We start from the raw sequence: 18,536 nt of genomic DNA, 5'->3' as shown, positions 1-18,536 counted from the left end.
GGCTCTTCGCATCAGGTGGCTGAAGTACTGGAGCTTCAGAATCAGTCCCTCCAATGAATATTCAGGGATGTTTCCTTTAGGACTGACTGGTTTGACTTGTTTAATATCCAAACAATTGAAAATAACTGAACCCCTACTAAGTACCACATATAGTTATACACACTCTAGAACTTTTTTCCATTTACTCTTTGCAACAATTCTGTGAGGTCTTTACACAGAAGGAAACTGAGGCACACAGAAGCTAAGACAGTCACCCTGAGTCATACAGTAAGGATGGGATCTGGGAATAAACTCCAGGCAAGGTCTGGGATCAAAGCCAAGCGTGTTCCTGCCCTTACACACCTGAAGGATTCAGGACACTCCTGTCATAACTACAGCTCACAAAGGCACTCAGGGCTTTAAAAGTAGAATGGAAAAGAGAGTATAGAAATAAACATTTCAGAGAAAGAGAAATGGGAAAGTCAGGAGGAGAAACTAGATTTGTGGGGGAATAATGAGCAATTCTGTTCAAGCAGAGTTTGAGATCCAGAGGAGACAGGCAGATAGAAATGCTGAACAAAAAGCTGGACATTGAGCAAACTACAGAGAAAATTCAGGATTGGGGGCTATTTATAAGGGGAATCCTCTGCCCAGCTAGAGAGGGTAGAAGGAGATGGTTGGAACAAAAAAGGATAAGCAGAATGAGGTTGTTCCCTGGAGAGGGAAGAGATGAGAAAAGGAGAGTATTTCTTAAACATCTTCTGTGAGTCCAACACCACTTACACCAGCGGCCTGGTCCTCAGACAGTTCAGGAAGCAGCCTCGACTTTTGCAAGTGGAGCCAGATTGTCAACCCAGCTCTAAGGTCAAACCTTACACCAGTTTTCCCACCACACCAACTTGCGTGGAGCGGAGGAAGGATGGGATGGAAAACCAGGGAACAGAAGAACAGACATCCATGGGGAACTGGGATTCAGTGTGATAAAAAGCAAGAATTTTAACAAAAGGAGAAGTAGTTTATTCCAAGTATGTATATCTTTCTAGTATTTCAAAAGGATAGAAAAATAAACCCCTCGAAAGGGATTTATTAAAATAAGGGGTTTAGAAAAATAAAACCCCTCAAGTCAAAAGCTTTCAGATAAAACATCTAGCTTTATACACCTTTCAATTAGTGTTTAAGCACCACTGCTCTTTCAGTTCAGTTCAGTCGCTCAGTCGTGTCCGACTCTTTGTGACCCCATGAATCACAGCACGCCAGGCCTCCCTGTCCATCATCAACTCCCGGAGTTCACTCAAACTCATGTCCATTGAGTCGGTGATGCCATCCAACCATCTCATCCTCTGTCATCCCCTTCTCCTCCTGCCCTCAATCTTTCCCAGCATCAGGGTCTTTTAAAATGAGTTAGCTCTTCGCATCAGGTGGCCAAAGTATTGGAGTTTCAGCTTCAACATCAGTCCTACCAATGAACACCCAGGACTGATCTCCTTTAGGATGGACTGGATGGATCTCCTTGCAGTCCAAGGGCCTCTCAAGAGTCTTCTCCAACACCACAGTTCAAAAGCATCAATTCTTTGGTGCTCAGTTTTCTTTATAGTCCAATTCTCACATCCATACATAACCACTGGAAAAACCATAACCTTGACTAAACGGACCTTTCATGACAAAGTAATGTCTCTGCTTTTTAATATGCTGTCTAGGTTGGTCATAACTTTCCTTCCAAAGAGTAAGCAAACAAAAATGTCTCATTAATTTCTAAAAAGTAAAGATTCAGTGACTGAAGAGTTTTTTAAAAGATCTACACTGAGAACCTTTTTATAATTATATAATTTAAACACTAACAACTGGGCAAAAACCAACATGAGGACAACTATTAACACATGTTTTGCAATGATATCTGAGATTTATTTTCACCAGCAGGCTAATATATTCTGGAGGCACAGCTACTAATAGGAAGTGCTCCTGAATCTGTAAAATACCAGATAAATAACTAACAATGAAACCACCAATAACCACTAAAAACTATTCTTTTTTAAAGGTATTGTAATAGCTGTCCTCATCCACCTTAAAATCTGTACTAGAAAAAGAAAAAACAAGAATCTAATTCATTTCTTTAATATCCTGCAATAAGTTTTCTACACAGTTTGCAACTGTGGTGTGTATATATATATATGCTTGTATTTTGTGGTATGTATATATTTATTTTTAAAAATTTTATTGTGCTGAAATGTAATGTAAAAGTTCCCATTGTAACCATTTTTAAGCGCACCATTTCATGGCATTAATTACATTGTCAATGTTGTGCAGTCATCATTACCATTTTCATCAAACTCCCCCATCCTGTGTATATATTTAAACACAAGAAAGGTAGCACTATCCGTAGGGAGATGCCTTTGTAAAGGCACAATCATCCATGTCTGCACATCTAAAGCTACCCTCGTTCTTCTACCAGCAGCCCTGGCTTCCTGCGGGGCAGCTGTCCAGCAGTCTCCCTGGCCAGCCCCTGCTGACGACGTGGATTCCTGGCTCTGCTGTGCAACAGTGCTGCAGGGGACCCCCTTTCCTGCCCAGACGCCTGTCCGGCAGCAGAGAGGGGGTCCCGCTTACAGGTGCTGGGTCAGAGAGCAGAAACACTTTACGTACTAACACAGACTCTCAAACTGTCCTCCAGAAAGCTTCGTCGGTTTATCTTCACCAGCTCCACATCAGAATTGCCTACTGAACATCCCTTTCCTCACATTAGGTGTTAAAACACTTTAATTCTCTGCTAATTTGATAAAAAGAATTTCAAAATGAGCATTTTGCAATATTTACTGGCTCTTTGTACTTCCTTTCCAATGAAAAAATCTGTTCACCCCCTTCACCCGTTTCTTTTCTGAGCTGTTCACCTTGTCCCTATAGATTTATGAGAGTTCTCTATTAACAGAATTACCTGGTACCTCTGGCACATTAGAAATTCTTTTCCTAGGTGAATATTACTTTTTGATTTAAATGTAGCAGCTCTATGGTTGCTATAAATTGTGTTGTATTTAGAAACACCTTCTATATTCCAAGGTTATAAAAAAAAATGTTGCCTATATTTTTCCAAGTATTTAAAAAAATAAACAGCTTTATCATTGTCCAAATTAAATTGTTCCAACACATTTAAAGAATAATGCATTGTATTCCTTTGACATTTACAGTCTAGCCTATGCCACAGTCAAGTGGCGAGTCTGTGTTTTACAGGTAAGGAGTTCCCTCACGTTCTAAACAAGAAAGAAAAAGGTCACGGTGGGTTGTGGGGCTGCTGCACGAACATTATCTACCACTACGCCAGTCACTGCACCTACCTCTGCTTGCTCAGTAAGAAGCTAGAACCAGAAGGGGCCTCAACAATCTGAAATTAGGAATTTTAAGAAAAACAAAAGGAAGTGCTATTTTACATATTAAGTTAAAAATGTGTGAACTAACTATTCTGAAATGCAGTATAGCTTCAAAAGTCAAGGAGGGTTCAGATAAATTAAAAAATAACAGGCTCAAAGTAAGTTATTTATGAACATCTGCAGGTGGAATGTAACCTTTTAGAGAGATCTGTCTAAAAATATGATTTAAAAGAAAGACACGACAGTCAGAAAGATAGATAAGCAGCAGCTGAATGTGTGGCTTTACCCTGCCTGCGTGGGAAGAAAGCCAAATTCAAAACAAGTGGTGCTGAGAAGACTAAAAGGATACTGATTAGGAAGAGTGTGGTGTGCTGAGCTGAGGGTGGGGGGGAGGGGGGAAGGTGGGGGAAGGGGAGGAGGGGGGGAGGGGGGGAAGGGGAGGAGGGAGGAAGGGGAGGAGGGGGAAGGGGAGGAGGGGGGAAGGGGGGAGGGGGGAGCGGGGAGAAGGGGGGTGGGGGGAGGGAGGGGGGAGCGGGGGAGGAAGGGGAGAGCGGGGGGAGGGAGGGGGAGCGGGGGGAGGGAGGGGGAGCGGGGGTGGGGGGGCCTGCCTGACCCACCGGCAGAGGAGAGGGCTGGCTCCTTCTGACACACAGCAGGCAGATCCTTTACCAGCTGAGCCACAAGGGACGCCCTCCTCTGACACACTTACTTCCAAACAAACTCTTCTCAGGGGGAGAAGGCAACGCCAGAATCACTAGAAAAGCCCAAGAGGCCCTGGAACAAAAATAGTATTTTCTAACCAACATTCAGAAAATGAAATAATGGAAAAACCTGACAGCAACGTTCTCCAAAGCTACCAATTAACAACAGCATTTGTAAAGCATACCACAGTCTTGGCCCGTTTAGATTGTCCGTACATCCCAGACAACTGAGACCATAGATGGCTGTTAAAAGTATTTTTACCCTATTTAAGTAAATTCAAATGCTCAGATTAATTAATTACACTCATGTATTCTGTATTTTGTTACTCCTGGTTTCAGTTTGTCTTTGCTTTCAAAGGATCTGATTAGATTTAATGTCAGATTGGACTAGTAAAACCCAACCGTCATTAAGTTGATTATATTTTCTTTCAACCAACCTGGAAGAAAAAAATTATACTTATGCTGACCAGTTTATATTACATTTACGTAGTGAGAAATCTTCTTCATAATATAACAAAGTTTGAGATTGATTTTAAATTTGTGTTTATAAGTTAAACTGCTTCAGCCGACCCTGAGCTAATGGTTGAAATAGGTCCCTGAATTAAAATATGATAAACAGCTCTATGTTTTGTTTCCTTCACTTATTTTATGATGATCTCAATATAATTCCCCGTTATTGAAATGCTGTCCTTTACTTACTAATGCGGTTTCACCGGTGTTTTTGTATAATCAGTGAATCTCAGCTGGGCTGACTTTGCCCATCTGGCAGCATTTGGAGACAGTTTTGGTGACTGCTGTGAAGGTGGTGCGGCAGGCCAGAGACGCTGCTGGTTATCACAACGAGGAAGCGTCAGGCCCCAAACGTTAACGGCACCCAGGCTAAGAATCCCTGGTAAAATGTCAAGTAACGTTTAACTGGGCTTCCCTGGTGTCTCGGTGATAAAGAACCCGCCTGCCAATGTAGGAGACGCAGGAGATGTGAATTCGATCCCTGGGTTGGGACGATCCCCTGGAGGAGGAAATGGCAACCCACTCCAGTACTCTAGCCTGGAGATTCCATGGACAGAGAAGCCTGCAGTCTATGGGGTCACAAAAGGGTCGGATACAATTTAGCGACTAAACAACAAGATTTAACTACTATTTCTTCACATTTTATCTTGAGTAAACTTTAACTGGCCAACATTCTCAGGTATTATATATTAACAAAATATAAGAGAATGCTCAACTATGGTGATAACTTCACCTCCAAATTTTAAATATCTGAGCCAGACTAATTTGTAATTCAGGATGTCCACAAAAGCTATTTTAAAATGTATAAAATCTGCAATTAACATTTAGTAACAGTACTTTGAAAAACTCTCTTAAAAGGTTAAGATATAAATATCCTATAAGCAGATAACTGTGAGATGATTATTAGCCTTTACATTATTTAAAGCCTTTTATGTAGTTAAAAATATCAAGAGATATCTCCTAAAGCCCATTCATTTCTAAAGAGGTAGGAAGTAGTAACATTTTCAGATCCGTCTTCTCAATTTTCTTGTTGACGCTGGCTCTGAATAATCATTTAGCAATAACTGAACCAGGCCAAAGTACTGGAGCTTCGGCTTCAGTATCAGCCCTTTGAAAAAATATTCAGGGTTGATTTCCTTTAGGATTGACTGGTTTGATCTCCTTGCTGTCCAAGCTCCAATACTTTGGCCACTTGATGTGAAGAACTGATTCATTAGAAAAGGCCTTGATACTGGGAAAGATTGAAGGCAGGAGGAGAAGGGGACGACAGAGGATGAGATGGTTGGATGACAGTACCAACTCAATGGACACGAGTTTGAGTAAGCTCCAGGAGTTGGTGATGGACAGGGAAGCCTGGCGTGCTGCAGTCCATGGGATCACAAAGAGTCATTCAGACATGACTGAGTGACTGAACTGAACTGAGTCAGGTAGTCACCTAAATTGGTCAAATTCATTAAAATTAATATTAAAGTTTCAGTACATTTTTCTCAAATTATCCCGCTTTTCCAAGTTTTCTAGAAGCAGTACAATAACAGTACCAACTACTGGCTCTGCGGCTGCCTTCCCGTGCGCTGCACCTGCAAGAGGGGGGGCTCACGCCAGACGCGCAAGTCACGGGCCATGGCCACAGAGTCGTGTCCTGTTCCAGCCAGAGTTCTGACACTGACCCCAGAGGACCCTTTTCCTTCCTCGCCCTCGCTTGCAAGGATATTCCCAGTTTATCGGGTCTGTGTTCAACATGCCAGACTTTTACTAGCAACTCTCAATGAACACCCTGCCTTCTCACTAATAATCAGTGCTATAAAAATAGTCTGCAGCAGGCTTAAGAGGCAAGGTCTTTGTTAGAACCCAGCAAAAGAACGCCACACACACACCTAACAGCTATTTTGTCCGTGCTCTCAGGGAATGGCAAGGGCCCGGCACGTCACCAGCTCTCGCACGCGTGCTTTGCTCTGTTGAGCCAGAGTACGGCTTACCTGGTTGCTGCTCTTGGTGGCCGATGCATCGGCGTGGGCTGCACTTGCTGACAGGGAGTCGAGGAAGGCTTGGTCAGCCACTGAATTTCCACACGCAAACTGATCTTTTCCATCACTCGGCAAAATCTGAACATAAGGAAGGACCACAGTTACTTACTTTCATAGACTATAGAGTTATTTCTGAGGTAGAACCCCTGATGGCAAGTAAGAACTATCAAAAGGTTTCTATTCTTAAAAGGTATGAGCTCAAGAACAACTGCCCTAACGATTCCTTTCTGCAAGTGTGCGGAATTCTTTAGAAAAACACAACTAATACCAGGATCAGCTTATCACATTTTTCTCATTCTTGTCAGTTTTTAGGATCCTAAATGCACAGTGTACAGAGGTCGAACATAACATGAGACGCGTGGGTTGGGTTCAGGATCTGTGAATCCTCTGATAGGGTCTGGAAAGGTGGGGTGCCTGACCGTGCACATGTCGGGCTGGCCAAAGAGTTCATTCAGGTTTTTCCAGAAAAGATGTTCTAGAAAAACCCAAACAAACTTTCTGGCCAACCCAACATTTCAGCAATATCATCAGTATTCTCCAGAGCGCTCAAAATTCCCCACTGAACTCAGTCAGGAAAACAGCCAGCCTTCCCATTTTGCAGGCAGCGCCCAGCACACACCCTCCCAGGGCACGTGCTCTCTCTACTGGATGGAAACCCAAGGCAACTCTGCTCCTGAGCTACACTCCAGTTTTATTCACAGGCTACCAGGCAGCCTCAGTTTCTTGCTGTCACCCGGGATGAGAGAAGCAGGCTCACCATGGACCCAGGGCTCCGTTCTGCGTGACCTACGGACAGCCAGCAGGGGGCGCCGCGAGGCTGACTCAGAGAGCCTTGGTCAGCTGGGTGGGGTGTGTCCCCACAGCATCCTCGGCATTTATCACAACAGAGCTTACACCCCGCAACAGCTCACTCCAGACCCTGGGCCTTGGAGAATGGGAGAAGGAACTGACGGAGAGGCCCTAGATTAGCACAGGGAGGAGACAGTGACCTTAGGGTCTGCTGCCTAAACTCTGTGAGTCCACTCTACAGTACACAGTATGGTAGGCAGCAGCTACGACAGTGTCAGCAACGGAAAACAGAGACTTTTATTCTGAACAACTAAAAGTTGCTATCCTTGGAAGGAACTTCAGCTAAGCATTTGGAGTCACTCTTTGGCGTGTAAGTCTGTAGGTAATATTTCTTCTTGGTTCTACTTCAGTGAATTTTCTACATTTTATATAATCAGCAAGTATTATTTTTACAATGGAATTTTTTCATTAAACATAAAGTTATCTTTCATTCTTGTCCTTTAAGTTGATAATTCGTAAAAACGCATATGACAAAGACCAGGTTTAATTAATAAACAAGAATAAATTCTTACCTCAACATAGTCTGTTGGAACAAGCCCTCTTTCTCCTTTGCTGTTTCTTCCTTCCAGCCATCCTCCACCAACATCCTCAAAAAGGTTAAAAAGAAAAAAAAGAGTATAGTTGGAATTTCCTGCAGAAACTTGGCTCTGGGAATTGTTATCCATAAAAAAGGTTATTAACATTAACCCATTAACCTTTTCATTCCCATGGGGCTAATGCTGTTAAAAATTTCAAATTCTTAAGCTTTCTCTTTATGCCAGAAAAGGATATAATTTAAAAATGAGAAAAATCAAACTTCAACAATAATTGATCAGAGAGAGAGAAACAGAATGCCAAGATTTTGTAATTTCCTTCTGTTGACTGGTCTGTGGTAGACTACACAAATGGTTTGCAGCTCCGACTGTCAAGGGACAGAATGCACCCTCATTTCCAGAACCTGCGCTATCCTTTGTGACCTCTTCAGCCAACAGATTGAGGTGGAGATAACACAGGGTGAATACAGAGCTGGCCTCGAGAGGCTCTGCACACTTCAGCTCACTGGTTTTTTTCCCCCAAAAGAGCTGGATATTTGGGTTGCCAGATGATGACAGAGACAAGGCTCCGTCTCCCTGTTGGCTGACCCAAAGCCAGCCGACCCCCAGCAGGAGAAATGCCAGACAGAGGAGGTCATGGTGGCCTGCTCTGCCCTCGTGCCCTGCTGGGCGATGCAAGCCCATGGGTGACCCCAGGTCAGGAGAACCACCTGGCTGGCTTGTGGATCCCCAAGCAACAACAATTGACTATTTGTTTAAGCCACTAAGCTTTGGGACTGCCTGTTATTTAGGAAAACTAACTGACACAATGGGGCCCACTGGAGAAGGGAGTGGCAAGCCACTTCAGTTTTCTTGCCTTGAGAACCCCATGAACAGTATGAAAAGGCAAAATGATAGGATACTGAAAGAGGAACTCCCCAGGTGAGTAGGTGCCCAATATGCTACTGGAGATCAGTGGAGAAATAACTCCAGAAAGAATGAAGGGATGGAGCCAAAGAAAAAACAATACCCAGTTGTGGATGTGACTGGTGATAGAAGCAAGGTCCGATGCTGTAAAGAGCAATATTGCATAGGAACCTGGAATGGCAGGTCCATGCATCAAGGCACATTGGAAGTGGTCAAACAGGAGATGGCAAGAGTGAACGTTCACATTCTAGGAATCAGCGAACTAAAATGGACTGGAATGGGTGAATTTAACTCAGATGACCATTATATCTACTACTGAGGGCAGGAATCCCTCAGAAGAAATGGAGTAGCCATCATGGTCAACAAAAGAGTCTGAAATGCAGTACTGGGATGCAATCTCAAAAACGACAGAATGATCTCTGTTCGTTTCCAAGGCTAACCATTCAGTATCACAGTAATCCAAGTCTATGCCCCAACCAGCAACTCTGAAGCTGAAGTTGAACGGTTCTATGAAGACCTACAAGACCTTTTAGAACTAACACCCTAAAAAGATGTCCTTTTCATTACAGGAGATTGGAATGCAAAAGTAGGAAGTCAAGAAACACCTGGAGTAACAGGCAAATTTGGCCTTGGAATGCAGAATGAAGCAGGGCAAAGACTAATAGAGTTCTGCCAAGAAAATGCACTGGTCATAGCAAACACCCTCTTCCAACAACACAAGAGAAGACTCTACACATGGACATCACCAGATGGTCAACACTGAAATCAGACTGATTATATTCTTTGCAGCCAAAGATGGAGAAGCTCTATACAGTCAACAAAAACAAGACCAGGAGCTGACTGTGGCTCAGATCATGAACTCCTAATTGCCACATTCAGACTGAAACTGAAGAAAGTAGGGAAAACCACTAGACCATTCAGGTATGACCTAAATCAAATCCCTTATGATTATACAGTGGAAGTGAGAAATAGACTTAAAGGACTAGATCTGATAGAGTGCCTGATGAACTATGGAATGAGGTTCGTGACACTGTACAGGAGATAGGGATCAAGACCATACCCATGGAAAGGAAATGCAAAAAAGCAAAATGGCTGTCTGAGAAGGCCTTATAAATAGCTGTGAAAAGAAGAGAAGCAAAAAGCAAAGGAGAAAAGGAAAGATATAAGCATCTGAATGCAGAGTTCCAAAGAATAGCAAGAAGAGATCAGAAAGCCTTCCTCAGCGATCAATGCAAAGAAATAGAGGAAAACAACAGAATGGAAAAGACTAGAGATCTCTTCAAGAAAATTAGAGATACCAAGGGAACATTTCATGCAAAGATGGGCTCGATAAAGGACAGAAACGGTATGTACCTAACAGAAGCAGAAGATATTAAGAGGTGGCAAGAATACACAATAGAACTATACAAAAAAGATCATCATGACCAAGATAATCACGATGGTGTGATCACTCACCTAGAGCTAGACATCCTGGAATGTGAAGTCAAATGGGCTTTAGAAATCATCACTACGAACAAAGCCAGTGGAGGTGATGGAATTCCAGTGGAGCTATTTCAAATCCTAAAAGATAACGCTGTGAAAGTGCTTCACTCAATACGCTAGCAAATTTGGAAAACTCAGCAGCGGCCACAGGACTGGAAAAGGTCAGTTTTCATTCCAATCCCAAAGAAAGGCAATGCCAAAGAATGCTCAAACTACCACACAATTGCACTCATCTCACACGCTAGTAAAGTAATGCTCAAAATTCTCCAAGCCAGGCTTCAGCAATACGTGAACCGTGAACTTCCAGATGTTCAAGCTGGTTTTAGAAAAGACAGAGGAACCAGAGATCAAATTGCCAACATCCACTGGATCATTGAAAAAGCAAGAGAGTTCCAGAAAAACATCTATTTCTGCTTTATTGACTATGCCAAAGCCTATGACTGTGTGGATCACAATAAACTGTGGACAATTCTGAAAGAGATGGGAATACCAGACCACCTGACCTGCCTCTTGAGAAATCTATATGCAGGTTAGGAAGCAACAGTTAGAACTGGACATGGAACAACAGCCTGGTTCCAAATAGGAAAAGGAGTACGTCAAGGCTGTATATTGTCACCCTGCTTATTTAACTTATATGCAGAGTACATCATGAGAAACGCTGGGCTGGAAGAAGCACAAGCTGGAATCAAGATTGCCAGGAGAAATATCAATTACCTCAGATATGCAGATGACACCACCCTTATGGCAGAAAGTGAAGAGGAACTCAAAAGCCTCTTGATGAAAGTGAAAGAGGAGAGTGAAAAAGTTGGCTTAAAGCTCAACATTCAGAAAATGAAGATCATGGCATCTGGTCCCATCATTTCATGGGAAATAGATGGGGAAACAGTGGAAAAAGTGGCAGACTTTGTTTTGGGGGGCTCCAAAATCACTGCAGATGGTGACTGCAGCCACGAAATTAAAAGACGCTTACTCCTTGTAAGGAAAGTTTGACCAACCTAGATAGCATATTCAAAAGCAGAGACATTACTTTGTCAACAAAGGTCCATCTAGTCAAGGCTATGGTTTTTCCTGTGGTCATGTATGGATGTGAGAGTTGGACTATGAAGAAAGGTGAGCGCCAAAGAACTGATGCTTTTGAACTGTGGTGTTGGAGAAGATTCTTGAGAGTCCCTTGGACTGCAAGGAGATCCAACCAGTCCATTCTGAAGGAGAGCAGCCCTGGGATTTCTTTGGAAGGAATGATGCTGAAGCTGAAACTCCAGTACTTTGGCTACCTCATGCGAAGAGCTGACTCATTGGAAAAGACTCTGATGCTGGGAGGGATTGGGGGCAAGAGAAGGGGATGACAGAGGATGAGATGGCTGGATGGCATCACTGACTCGATGGACATGAGTCTGAGTGAACTCCGGGAGTTGGTGATGGACAGGGAGGCCTGGCGTGCTTCGATTCATGGGGTTGCAAAGAGTCGGACATGTCTGAGCGACTGAACTGAACTGAACTGGCCTAACCTTCCCGAGTGCTCCTAGATAAATAATGTTAATAAACTAAACAGTAATGTACTCTATGCCAGGAGTCCCAGTTTTAATGTTACCTTTGAAAAATCCTACTGCTTCCCTTTAAAATAATACGGGCTATCTTAAATTCATAAGCCATACCCTAATTAGTTAACATCTACCTGAATCTAGATAATATATTCTTTTAAAAAGTCATTTTAAATGACTTTGTCCATTTCTTGTCCACAACAGCAATTTAAATACTATTTTACCAAGAAATTAAGAGTGCTTCTTCATTAAAAAAAAAAACAGTAAATGTAAGCTTTCATGTCTTCTACAATTAAAAATAGAGCCGATTTACTTATACACACCTGGCACGCTGTATAAAACTACATATATTTTTTTCTAACCAGCAATTCTTTTTTAACCATCAGTACTGCACAAGCAACAGGGAAGGAATTCATGTGGGTTTGAAAGATCAGCCTGTTAAGAAAATAAAATCTTAAACATAAATCCTTAAGAGACCAATTTAAACATAACAGTTCTCTTACCGGATTTGTAATTGTGATGATTTCGCCTTCATTAACCGTCAGTTCATTATTTCCAGGTTCAGCAGAAAAATCATACATAACCCGAGCCTATTGGAAGGAAAGAGAAAAAGAGGAAGTTACAAATGTAAATGTAACAGTAAAAAAAAAAAGAAAAAAAGAACCACCTATACCGCTCACTTTGTGAACAACATGTCATGACCTCGGTTGCGGTTGTTTTGGAACAAAGGAAGACGTCGGATCAAAATGATTCATCAGCGCTGTTTGTGAGGAAGAATGACACCAAGAGAGAGACCCCTGCTCTGCTCTGGGAGGAGGGAGGTTTCTGGTTGCCTCCCACACGGTACTTAGAGATTGGGCCCTGAAGAACTCAGAATAAACCCATTTCAGCAAGGGGAAAAGAGCATGCGTGGCCTTCCTGGCAGGAGGCAAGAAGTGGAAATACAGACACTGTTCACTGTGGGCACACGGACTCTCAGGGACTGAAGGATCTCCACAGAAGTATGTACACACATGAGATGCACAGTCTTTAGATGAACCTCCTGCTGTTAAGACTCTCACTGTTCTTCACCTAGGGTAAATTCTGACAGTGCAGCAACCCCAGCCAACTAAAAACACAGAGATCTGAGCCTTGTGCAAGACACATTTATACTCTTCTACTAGAATCCTTCCTACTAAGAAGAAGAAAGTGTTGGTTGCTCAATCGTGTCCGACTCTCTGCAACCCCATGGACTCCAGCCCACCTGGCTTTTCTGTTCATGGGATTCTCCAGGCAAGAATACTGGAGTGGGTAGCCACGCCCTTCTCCAGGGGATCTTCCTGATCCAGGGATCGAACCCAGGTCTCCTGCATTGTAGGTGGATGCTTTACCATCTGAGCCATATGAAGACTTACCTAGGGCTCTGGTATACTTGGGTCAGGGAACCTGAGCAGTTGTGATTTTCAAAATTTTTCTTGCCATGGAATCTGAATCTCATAGAAAATAGGCTAAAGGGAAGCTGTTCTGGTTGATGTGAGGTGGGGCTGCTCTTTCAGGCCCTTCCTCAAGCAGATGCTTGAGGCACCAACCCTGAGATGTGGGTTCCTTGGAATAACTAACTGCCATGCACGTATTCCAAGAGAGACAACCACCGCTGTAAAAAATACATATACTTTTATAATATGTTATGTGCATTTAATCCATCTCAAATTCTAAATAATTGTCTTTTCATGGACTGTCTTATAGAAGGAAGTCCATCTTACAAATTGAGACCACATGTACCTCTGAAATGTGGTTTGTTTTAAACTTATCCTGCTGCTTCCCGGTGGCTCAGCGGTAAAGAATCCACCTGCCAAAGCAGGAGAGGTGGGCTCGATCCCTGGTCAGGGAGGATCCACATGCTGTGGAGCAACTAAGCCCGTGTGCACAACTGCTGGGCCTGTGCTCTAGAGCCGTGAGCAGCAGCTACTGGAGGCCCTGCGCCTGGAGCCCGAGCTCCATGACAAGAGAAGCCACCACAAGGAGCCTGCGCACCACAACCAAGAGTGGCCCTCGCTTTCCGTAACCACAGAAAGCCCATGCGGCAATGAAGACCAAACAATGAATATAAATAAATAAACAGAATTATATATAAAAAAGTAATTGTCCTAAGAGGCAAAGCGACGTCTGCCTACAGGGTTCATCAACCAGGACTAGCGGGCCTACACTCCTTTAACACGCGTTTGCTGTACACCGACCGCGCGGCGAGAACTGCGCTGGCCAGTGCTTCCTCCACACCTGCTTAAGGACACCTGAAATGCTTCTAACAGGGGCCAAGGATTCACATCCAGTGGCAAAAGATTAGGGGAAAAGACCCCAAATTCTAATGTACTTTGAAATACGTCAAAAATAATAAGATGAACTGGTGGAGGGAAGCGATAAAGCAGGTACAGTAAGTAAACTTATTTATGGAATCTTGATGGGGGTTCATGGTATCCAATGGAAAATGAGTTCAACTTTTCTACATGCTTGAAATTTTTCATAATAAAATGTTGGAAAGAAACGAACAGTAGTGCACGGCATCAGATCCTTTACTTTTACACACTGGGAAGGGGGACTGAGAGCCAGGCTCGGGCAGAGAGAGAATTCTGCAAGTGCCACCGTTTTCCTGAGGTCACTACGGGGACAGCGACCCTGGGCTGAGGTATGTTCCTCACGCAGCTGTAAAAGGAGATAGAATTCAGCTTGTCCCGTTGGGGACTAAAACATGTTTTTATAAACATGTCAAACCAACCTCAATCCCTCACGCAATGAGGGCAGATAGGAGATAAAGGCCTGAGGAGGGAGGTGGGGGGCTCCCCAGGCCAGGACGCACCCCCAGGACAAGAGCCAGACGAGGAACCTACTGTTTTGATCCTGCTCCTTGAGGATCTGTTAACAATTTTTTTGATCCACTTAAATCCAACCAACCCTCAGATACAGAACCGCAAAAGCCTCTCGTTTACTAAACTTAACAACTTGGTGAAACAGAATGTGAAACAAGTCAAAAATAAAAAAATGGAAACTCCCCTACACATTTAAATATTACTGAACATGTACCCAAGGAAAATGTCTATAAACACTGTAGGTTTATTTTAAACACTGACTTAGGACTTTTTTTTTTAAACCTAGAGATGTTTAAGAATTATAACTGAGACTAACTTTGGGGCAGGTTTAAAAAGTATATCCCCAAATGAGCATAAATGTCAACAGGAAAAAAACAAAAGCCACTGAGCAGAGAAGAGCAACTCGGTTGCTCCAGGTGAGCAGGTTTAGCGCAGATTGGAAGCCCGCCCACACCCACTCCTCTCCAGTCTTATCGCAGCCTCCAGGTCGCCTCACCTTCCCACCCTCCCCACCACTACAGCGTCTACGCAAGCAAAGATGCTGACCTCCACCTCAACTGCCAAGCCGCCGACTACTGGTTGTTGAAAGAAAAGGTTGTTTTTCTCACTCCCTTTTCCAGTAGTTAGGATGGGCTTCCCTGGTGGCACAGAGGTTAAAGCGTCTGCCCCCAGTGCGGGAGACCTGGGTTTGATCCCTGGCTCGGGAAGATCCCCTGGAGAAGGAAATGGCAACCCACTCCAGTATTCTTGCCTGGAGAATCCCATGGACGGAGGAGCCTGGTAGGCTACAGTCCGCGGGGTCGCAAAGAGTCGGACACGACTGAGCGACTTCACCTTACCTTACCTCTCCAGTAGTAGCTGTTCTTCAAGAAACAGCTCCAAGCATTTCAAGGGCTAAATTTCCACAGTTCCTGGTCAGTCAGAATTGGTGGCACCCATTGAGAATGGCTCCAAAATTAATTTTCTTCTGTAAATTTTTTTTAAGAATAGACTACCAGTAAAATTGATACATGCTTTTAAAAATGTTTTTCCGAAAATGGGTTGAAGTGTGTTCTCCTGAAACATGATGCACTTGGAGGAGATTTCTAACTGGCCAACTGGACAAGCACTGGGGCTTGAGAAACCTCCAAGACAAAGAGAAACGTAAACATAAATTCATTGCGTAGGAATATGTTTACAAGAAACGAACAGAATGATCTTAAGTCTCCGTGTAACAAAAGGCAATTATACAATCACAAGTAGGAAGAAATCCTTCGGAATACTTACACTAAACCAATCAAACTGTACCATCCACTGCCGTGTCACTCCGCCCAGCCTCCACTCCACTCATGCACGGTTCTGGAAATACTTGGACCAAGGGAATCCTAAGGCCATGTTGTGACCAAACTGCTGGAGGCTGGGACGACTCTGAGACACTTTCTACCCAGATTCGCCCAGATCAAAGCTTCTTCATGTGGTGTACAGAACAATCAGAAGAAAGCGTCTGAACAGTTCTTGGATGTGGTGGCATCAAACTAGCCATATCACACATAGCATCACTATTACCCCAATCACTAATATATGAAACATGAGCTACCAGGGAAAGAACTCTGCAATTCACATCAAAAGGTTTAAAGAGCATCTAGAACTCAAGAAAAAGACTGGCAACCCACCAGGAAAATGGGCAGAGAAACACGGTTCACAGAAAAAAATAAATGGTCCTTATACTATTTACGTGTGGGGGAAAAAAATGCTCAATTCCACACATAAAGGAAGACAAGTTGATCTGGCAGATGTAGTCAGATTTCCCTTTGTTGGGGACTCTACTATTTAAACCTCTGCCAGCAATATGAAAGAAATGGTTCTCCCCAGCTTCACAAACAGAATCAATCACCCAACCTTTGTATTTCTGCTCAGCTGATAAGTGAGAAATTTTGCCTCAATACAGTTTGCAAGATCCATTTACCTTTAGATCCAGAAGTCTCATTTTGAGGATCCGTTCCCTACATGCATGTGTGTACCAAGTCATTTAGGGCGGCACTGTTTGCAATATGAAAAGACTGCAACCACCCTAGTAGCTACTAAAAGGGAACTCGTTACATAAACCATGGTATACCATCCCAAGAAAATATGCAGCGATGAACGCATGGGAACAATCTCTATGTACTGACATGAACTACGGTTCATTAACTGAGGACAGCTAGCTAGCTGCACAATAGGGCATGTAGTATGCTACTTCTTTCATAGGCAGAAGAATACTTATATTTGTCAGTACTTCCATAAAGAAGCACTAGATAATTAAAATAAATTCTTTTAACATTGATTGCCTATAGAGATGGGAGAGGAAAATGAGTGGATAAGAATAGTGAGATTTCTCAGTTTATTTCTTATCATTTTAACTGTGTACACGTATCACCTGCCCAAGAATTCTAAATGAAGATGGCGGGGGGGGGGGGCGGTGGGGGTGGTGAGGCGGCGGTATGACATCATTTATAGAATCAGCAAAAGATAAACTAGTTAGGAATAAAGTAAGGAGATGTGTACGGGAAAACTTTACAATATTCCTGAAAGACACAGAAAATGGGAAAAACTGAGGAGTGTGGCACATTGTTTGTAAAATAAATCTTCCCATCCCTATCTGAATACCCTCTGCAAGGTGACTTTGCCACTCCTCCCAGTATGAAGTGAAGGCTGTTTTTCCACCTCTTGACTTTGGACTTGTTCATGCGCTTCTTTGGCCGACAGGGTAACAGCAACTGTGATACAAGCAAAGGGCGTGAAGCACCTACCGGGTGGGGCCTGCCCTCCCGGTTGCCAGGATCACCTCCCAGACCACATGAGCCTCTGCAGAAGAGGGACCACCATCCCAACCCAGCCATCCCAGCCGCTCAAGGTGAGACCCTGGCACGTGGACGAGGCCACCCACGGCCATCGAGGCCTGGGCAGGCTTTTCAGACCACAAGAACCACTCACAGCCAACCTGCAGAAGTACAAGGAATAACATGCTGTCTTAACTCATTAAGTTTACAGAAAACCATGAAAAGCACCAAAGGACATCTTAGGTGAATTTTTAAAATAATCTTGCAGTGGAGGAGGACTTCAAGTACAGAACAGAAATCCTGAAGAGAGAAAAATTTCTCTTCTCCCAAAATAACACATACCTACCTTGCCTGGCAAAAGCCATTATCAACAAGATTAAAAAAAAAAAAAAAGACAAGACAGGAAAAATATGTGACTTTTATCACAGACTAAAGGTTGGCTCTCCTACGCTATGAAGGCTAACTACAAGTAAGAAATAAAAGGCTCTCAAAAATGTAAAACCTCACTTATAAAACTAAACAAATATTATTTTTCCACTATCGACTGGCAAAACAGAACAAAAACCTTTGATCAGAACATCGTGTGGGTGAGGGTGTAGGGGCAGAGACAGAGGAGTTATGTAGAACTGTTGGCAGTCAGAGGCAGCCTATCAAAATCCAACTCAGCCTCCAGGAAGTCTTCCTCCAGAAATATTCACACATTTGCAAACGGTTATTAACTGTAGCTCTGTTTACAGGAGCAAAGGACCAGGCCAGCCTGAAAGTAGGGATTGGTTAGTCAAGTAGGGCCCTGCCATGGAAGGGAATATCAAGTGCTCCAGGCAAAAAAAAAAAAAAACAAAAAAAAAAACAGGAGGGCTTGCTTATTTTTCACATGTGGAATCATCTCTAAAGTATATGTATTAAATGAGAAAATAAAGCAAAGTACACCACTGTGTCCAAAAAAAAAAAAGAAAGAAAGAAAGAAAGAAAGAAAACACATGTGCTTATCTCTGTAAAGATATACAGAAG

General features: G+C 43.2%; 1 protein-coding gene across 2 annotated transcripts in view; it reads right to left on the bottom strand.

Moving 5' to 3' along the window:
* The window catches only part of SNX9 (sorting nexin 9), a 92,143-nt gene that overhangs the window by 40,850 nt on the left and 32,757 nt on the right, over positions 1 to 18,536 (bottom strand). For both annotated transcript variants that reach the window (XM_069598798.1, XM_069598797.1), the window contains exons 2-4: positions 12,388 to 12,474; positions 7,935 to 8,009; positions 6,526 to 6,651 (exon numbers count right to left, since the gene is read on the bottom strand). In XM_069598798.1, coding sequence (XP_069454899.1) covers positions 6,526 to 6,651; positions 7,935 to 8,009; positions 12,388 to 12,474 — 288 coding nt within the window. The remainder of the gene's footprint in view (positions 1 to 6,525; positions 6,652 to 7,934; positions 8,010 to 12,387; positions 12,475 to 18,536) is intronic.

This window comes from Ovis canadensis, chromosome 8, assembly GCF_042477335.2.
Source record: "Ovis canadensis isolate MfBH-ARS-UI-01 breed Bighorn chromosome 8, ARS-UI_OviCan_v2, whole genome shotgun sequence".
NCBI lineage: Eukaryota > Metazoa > Chordata > Mammalia > Artiodactyla > Bovidae > Ovis > Ovis canadensis.
The sequence above is the reverse complement of the archived record's forward strand: the minus strand, read 5'-3'. Positions and strand labels throughout refer to the sequence as shown.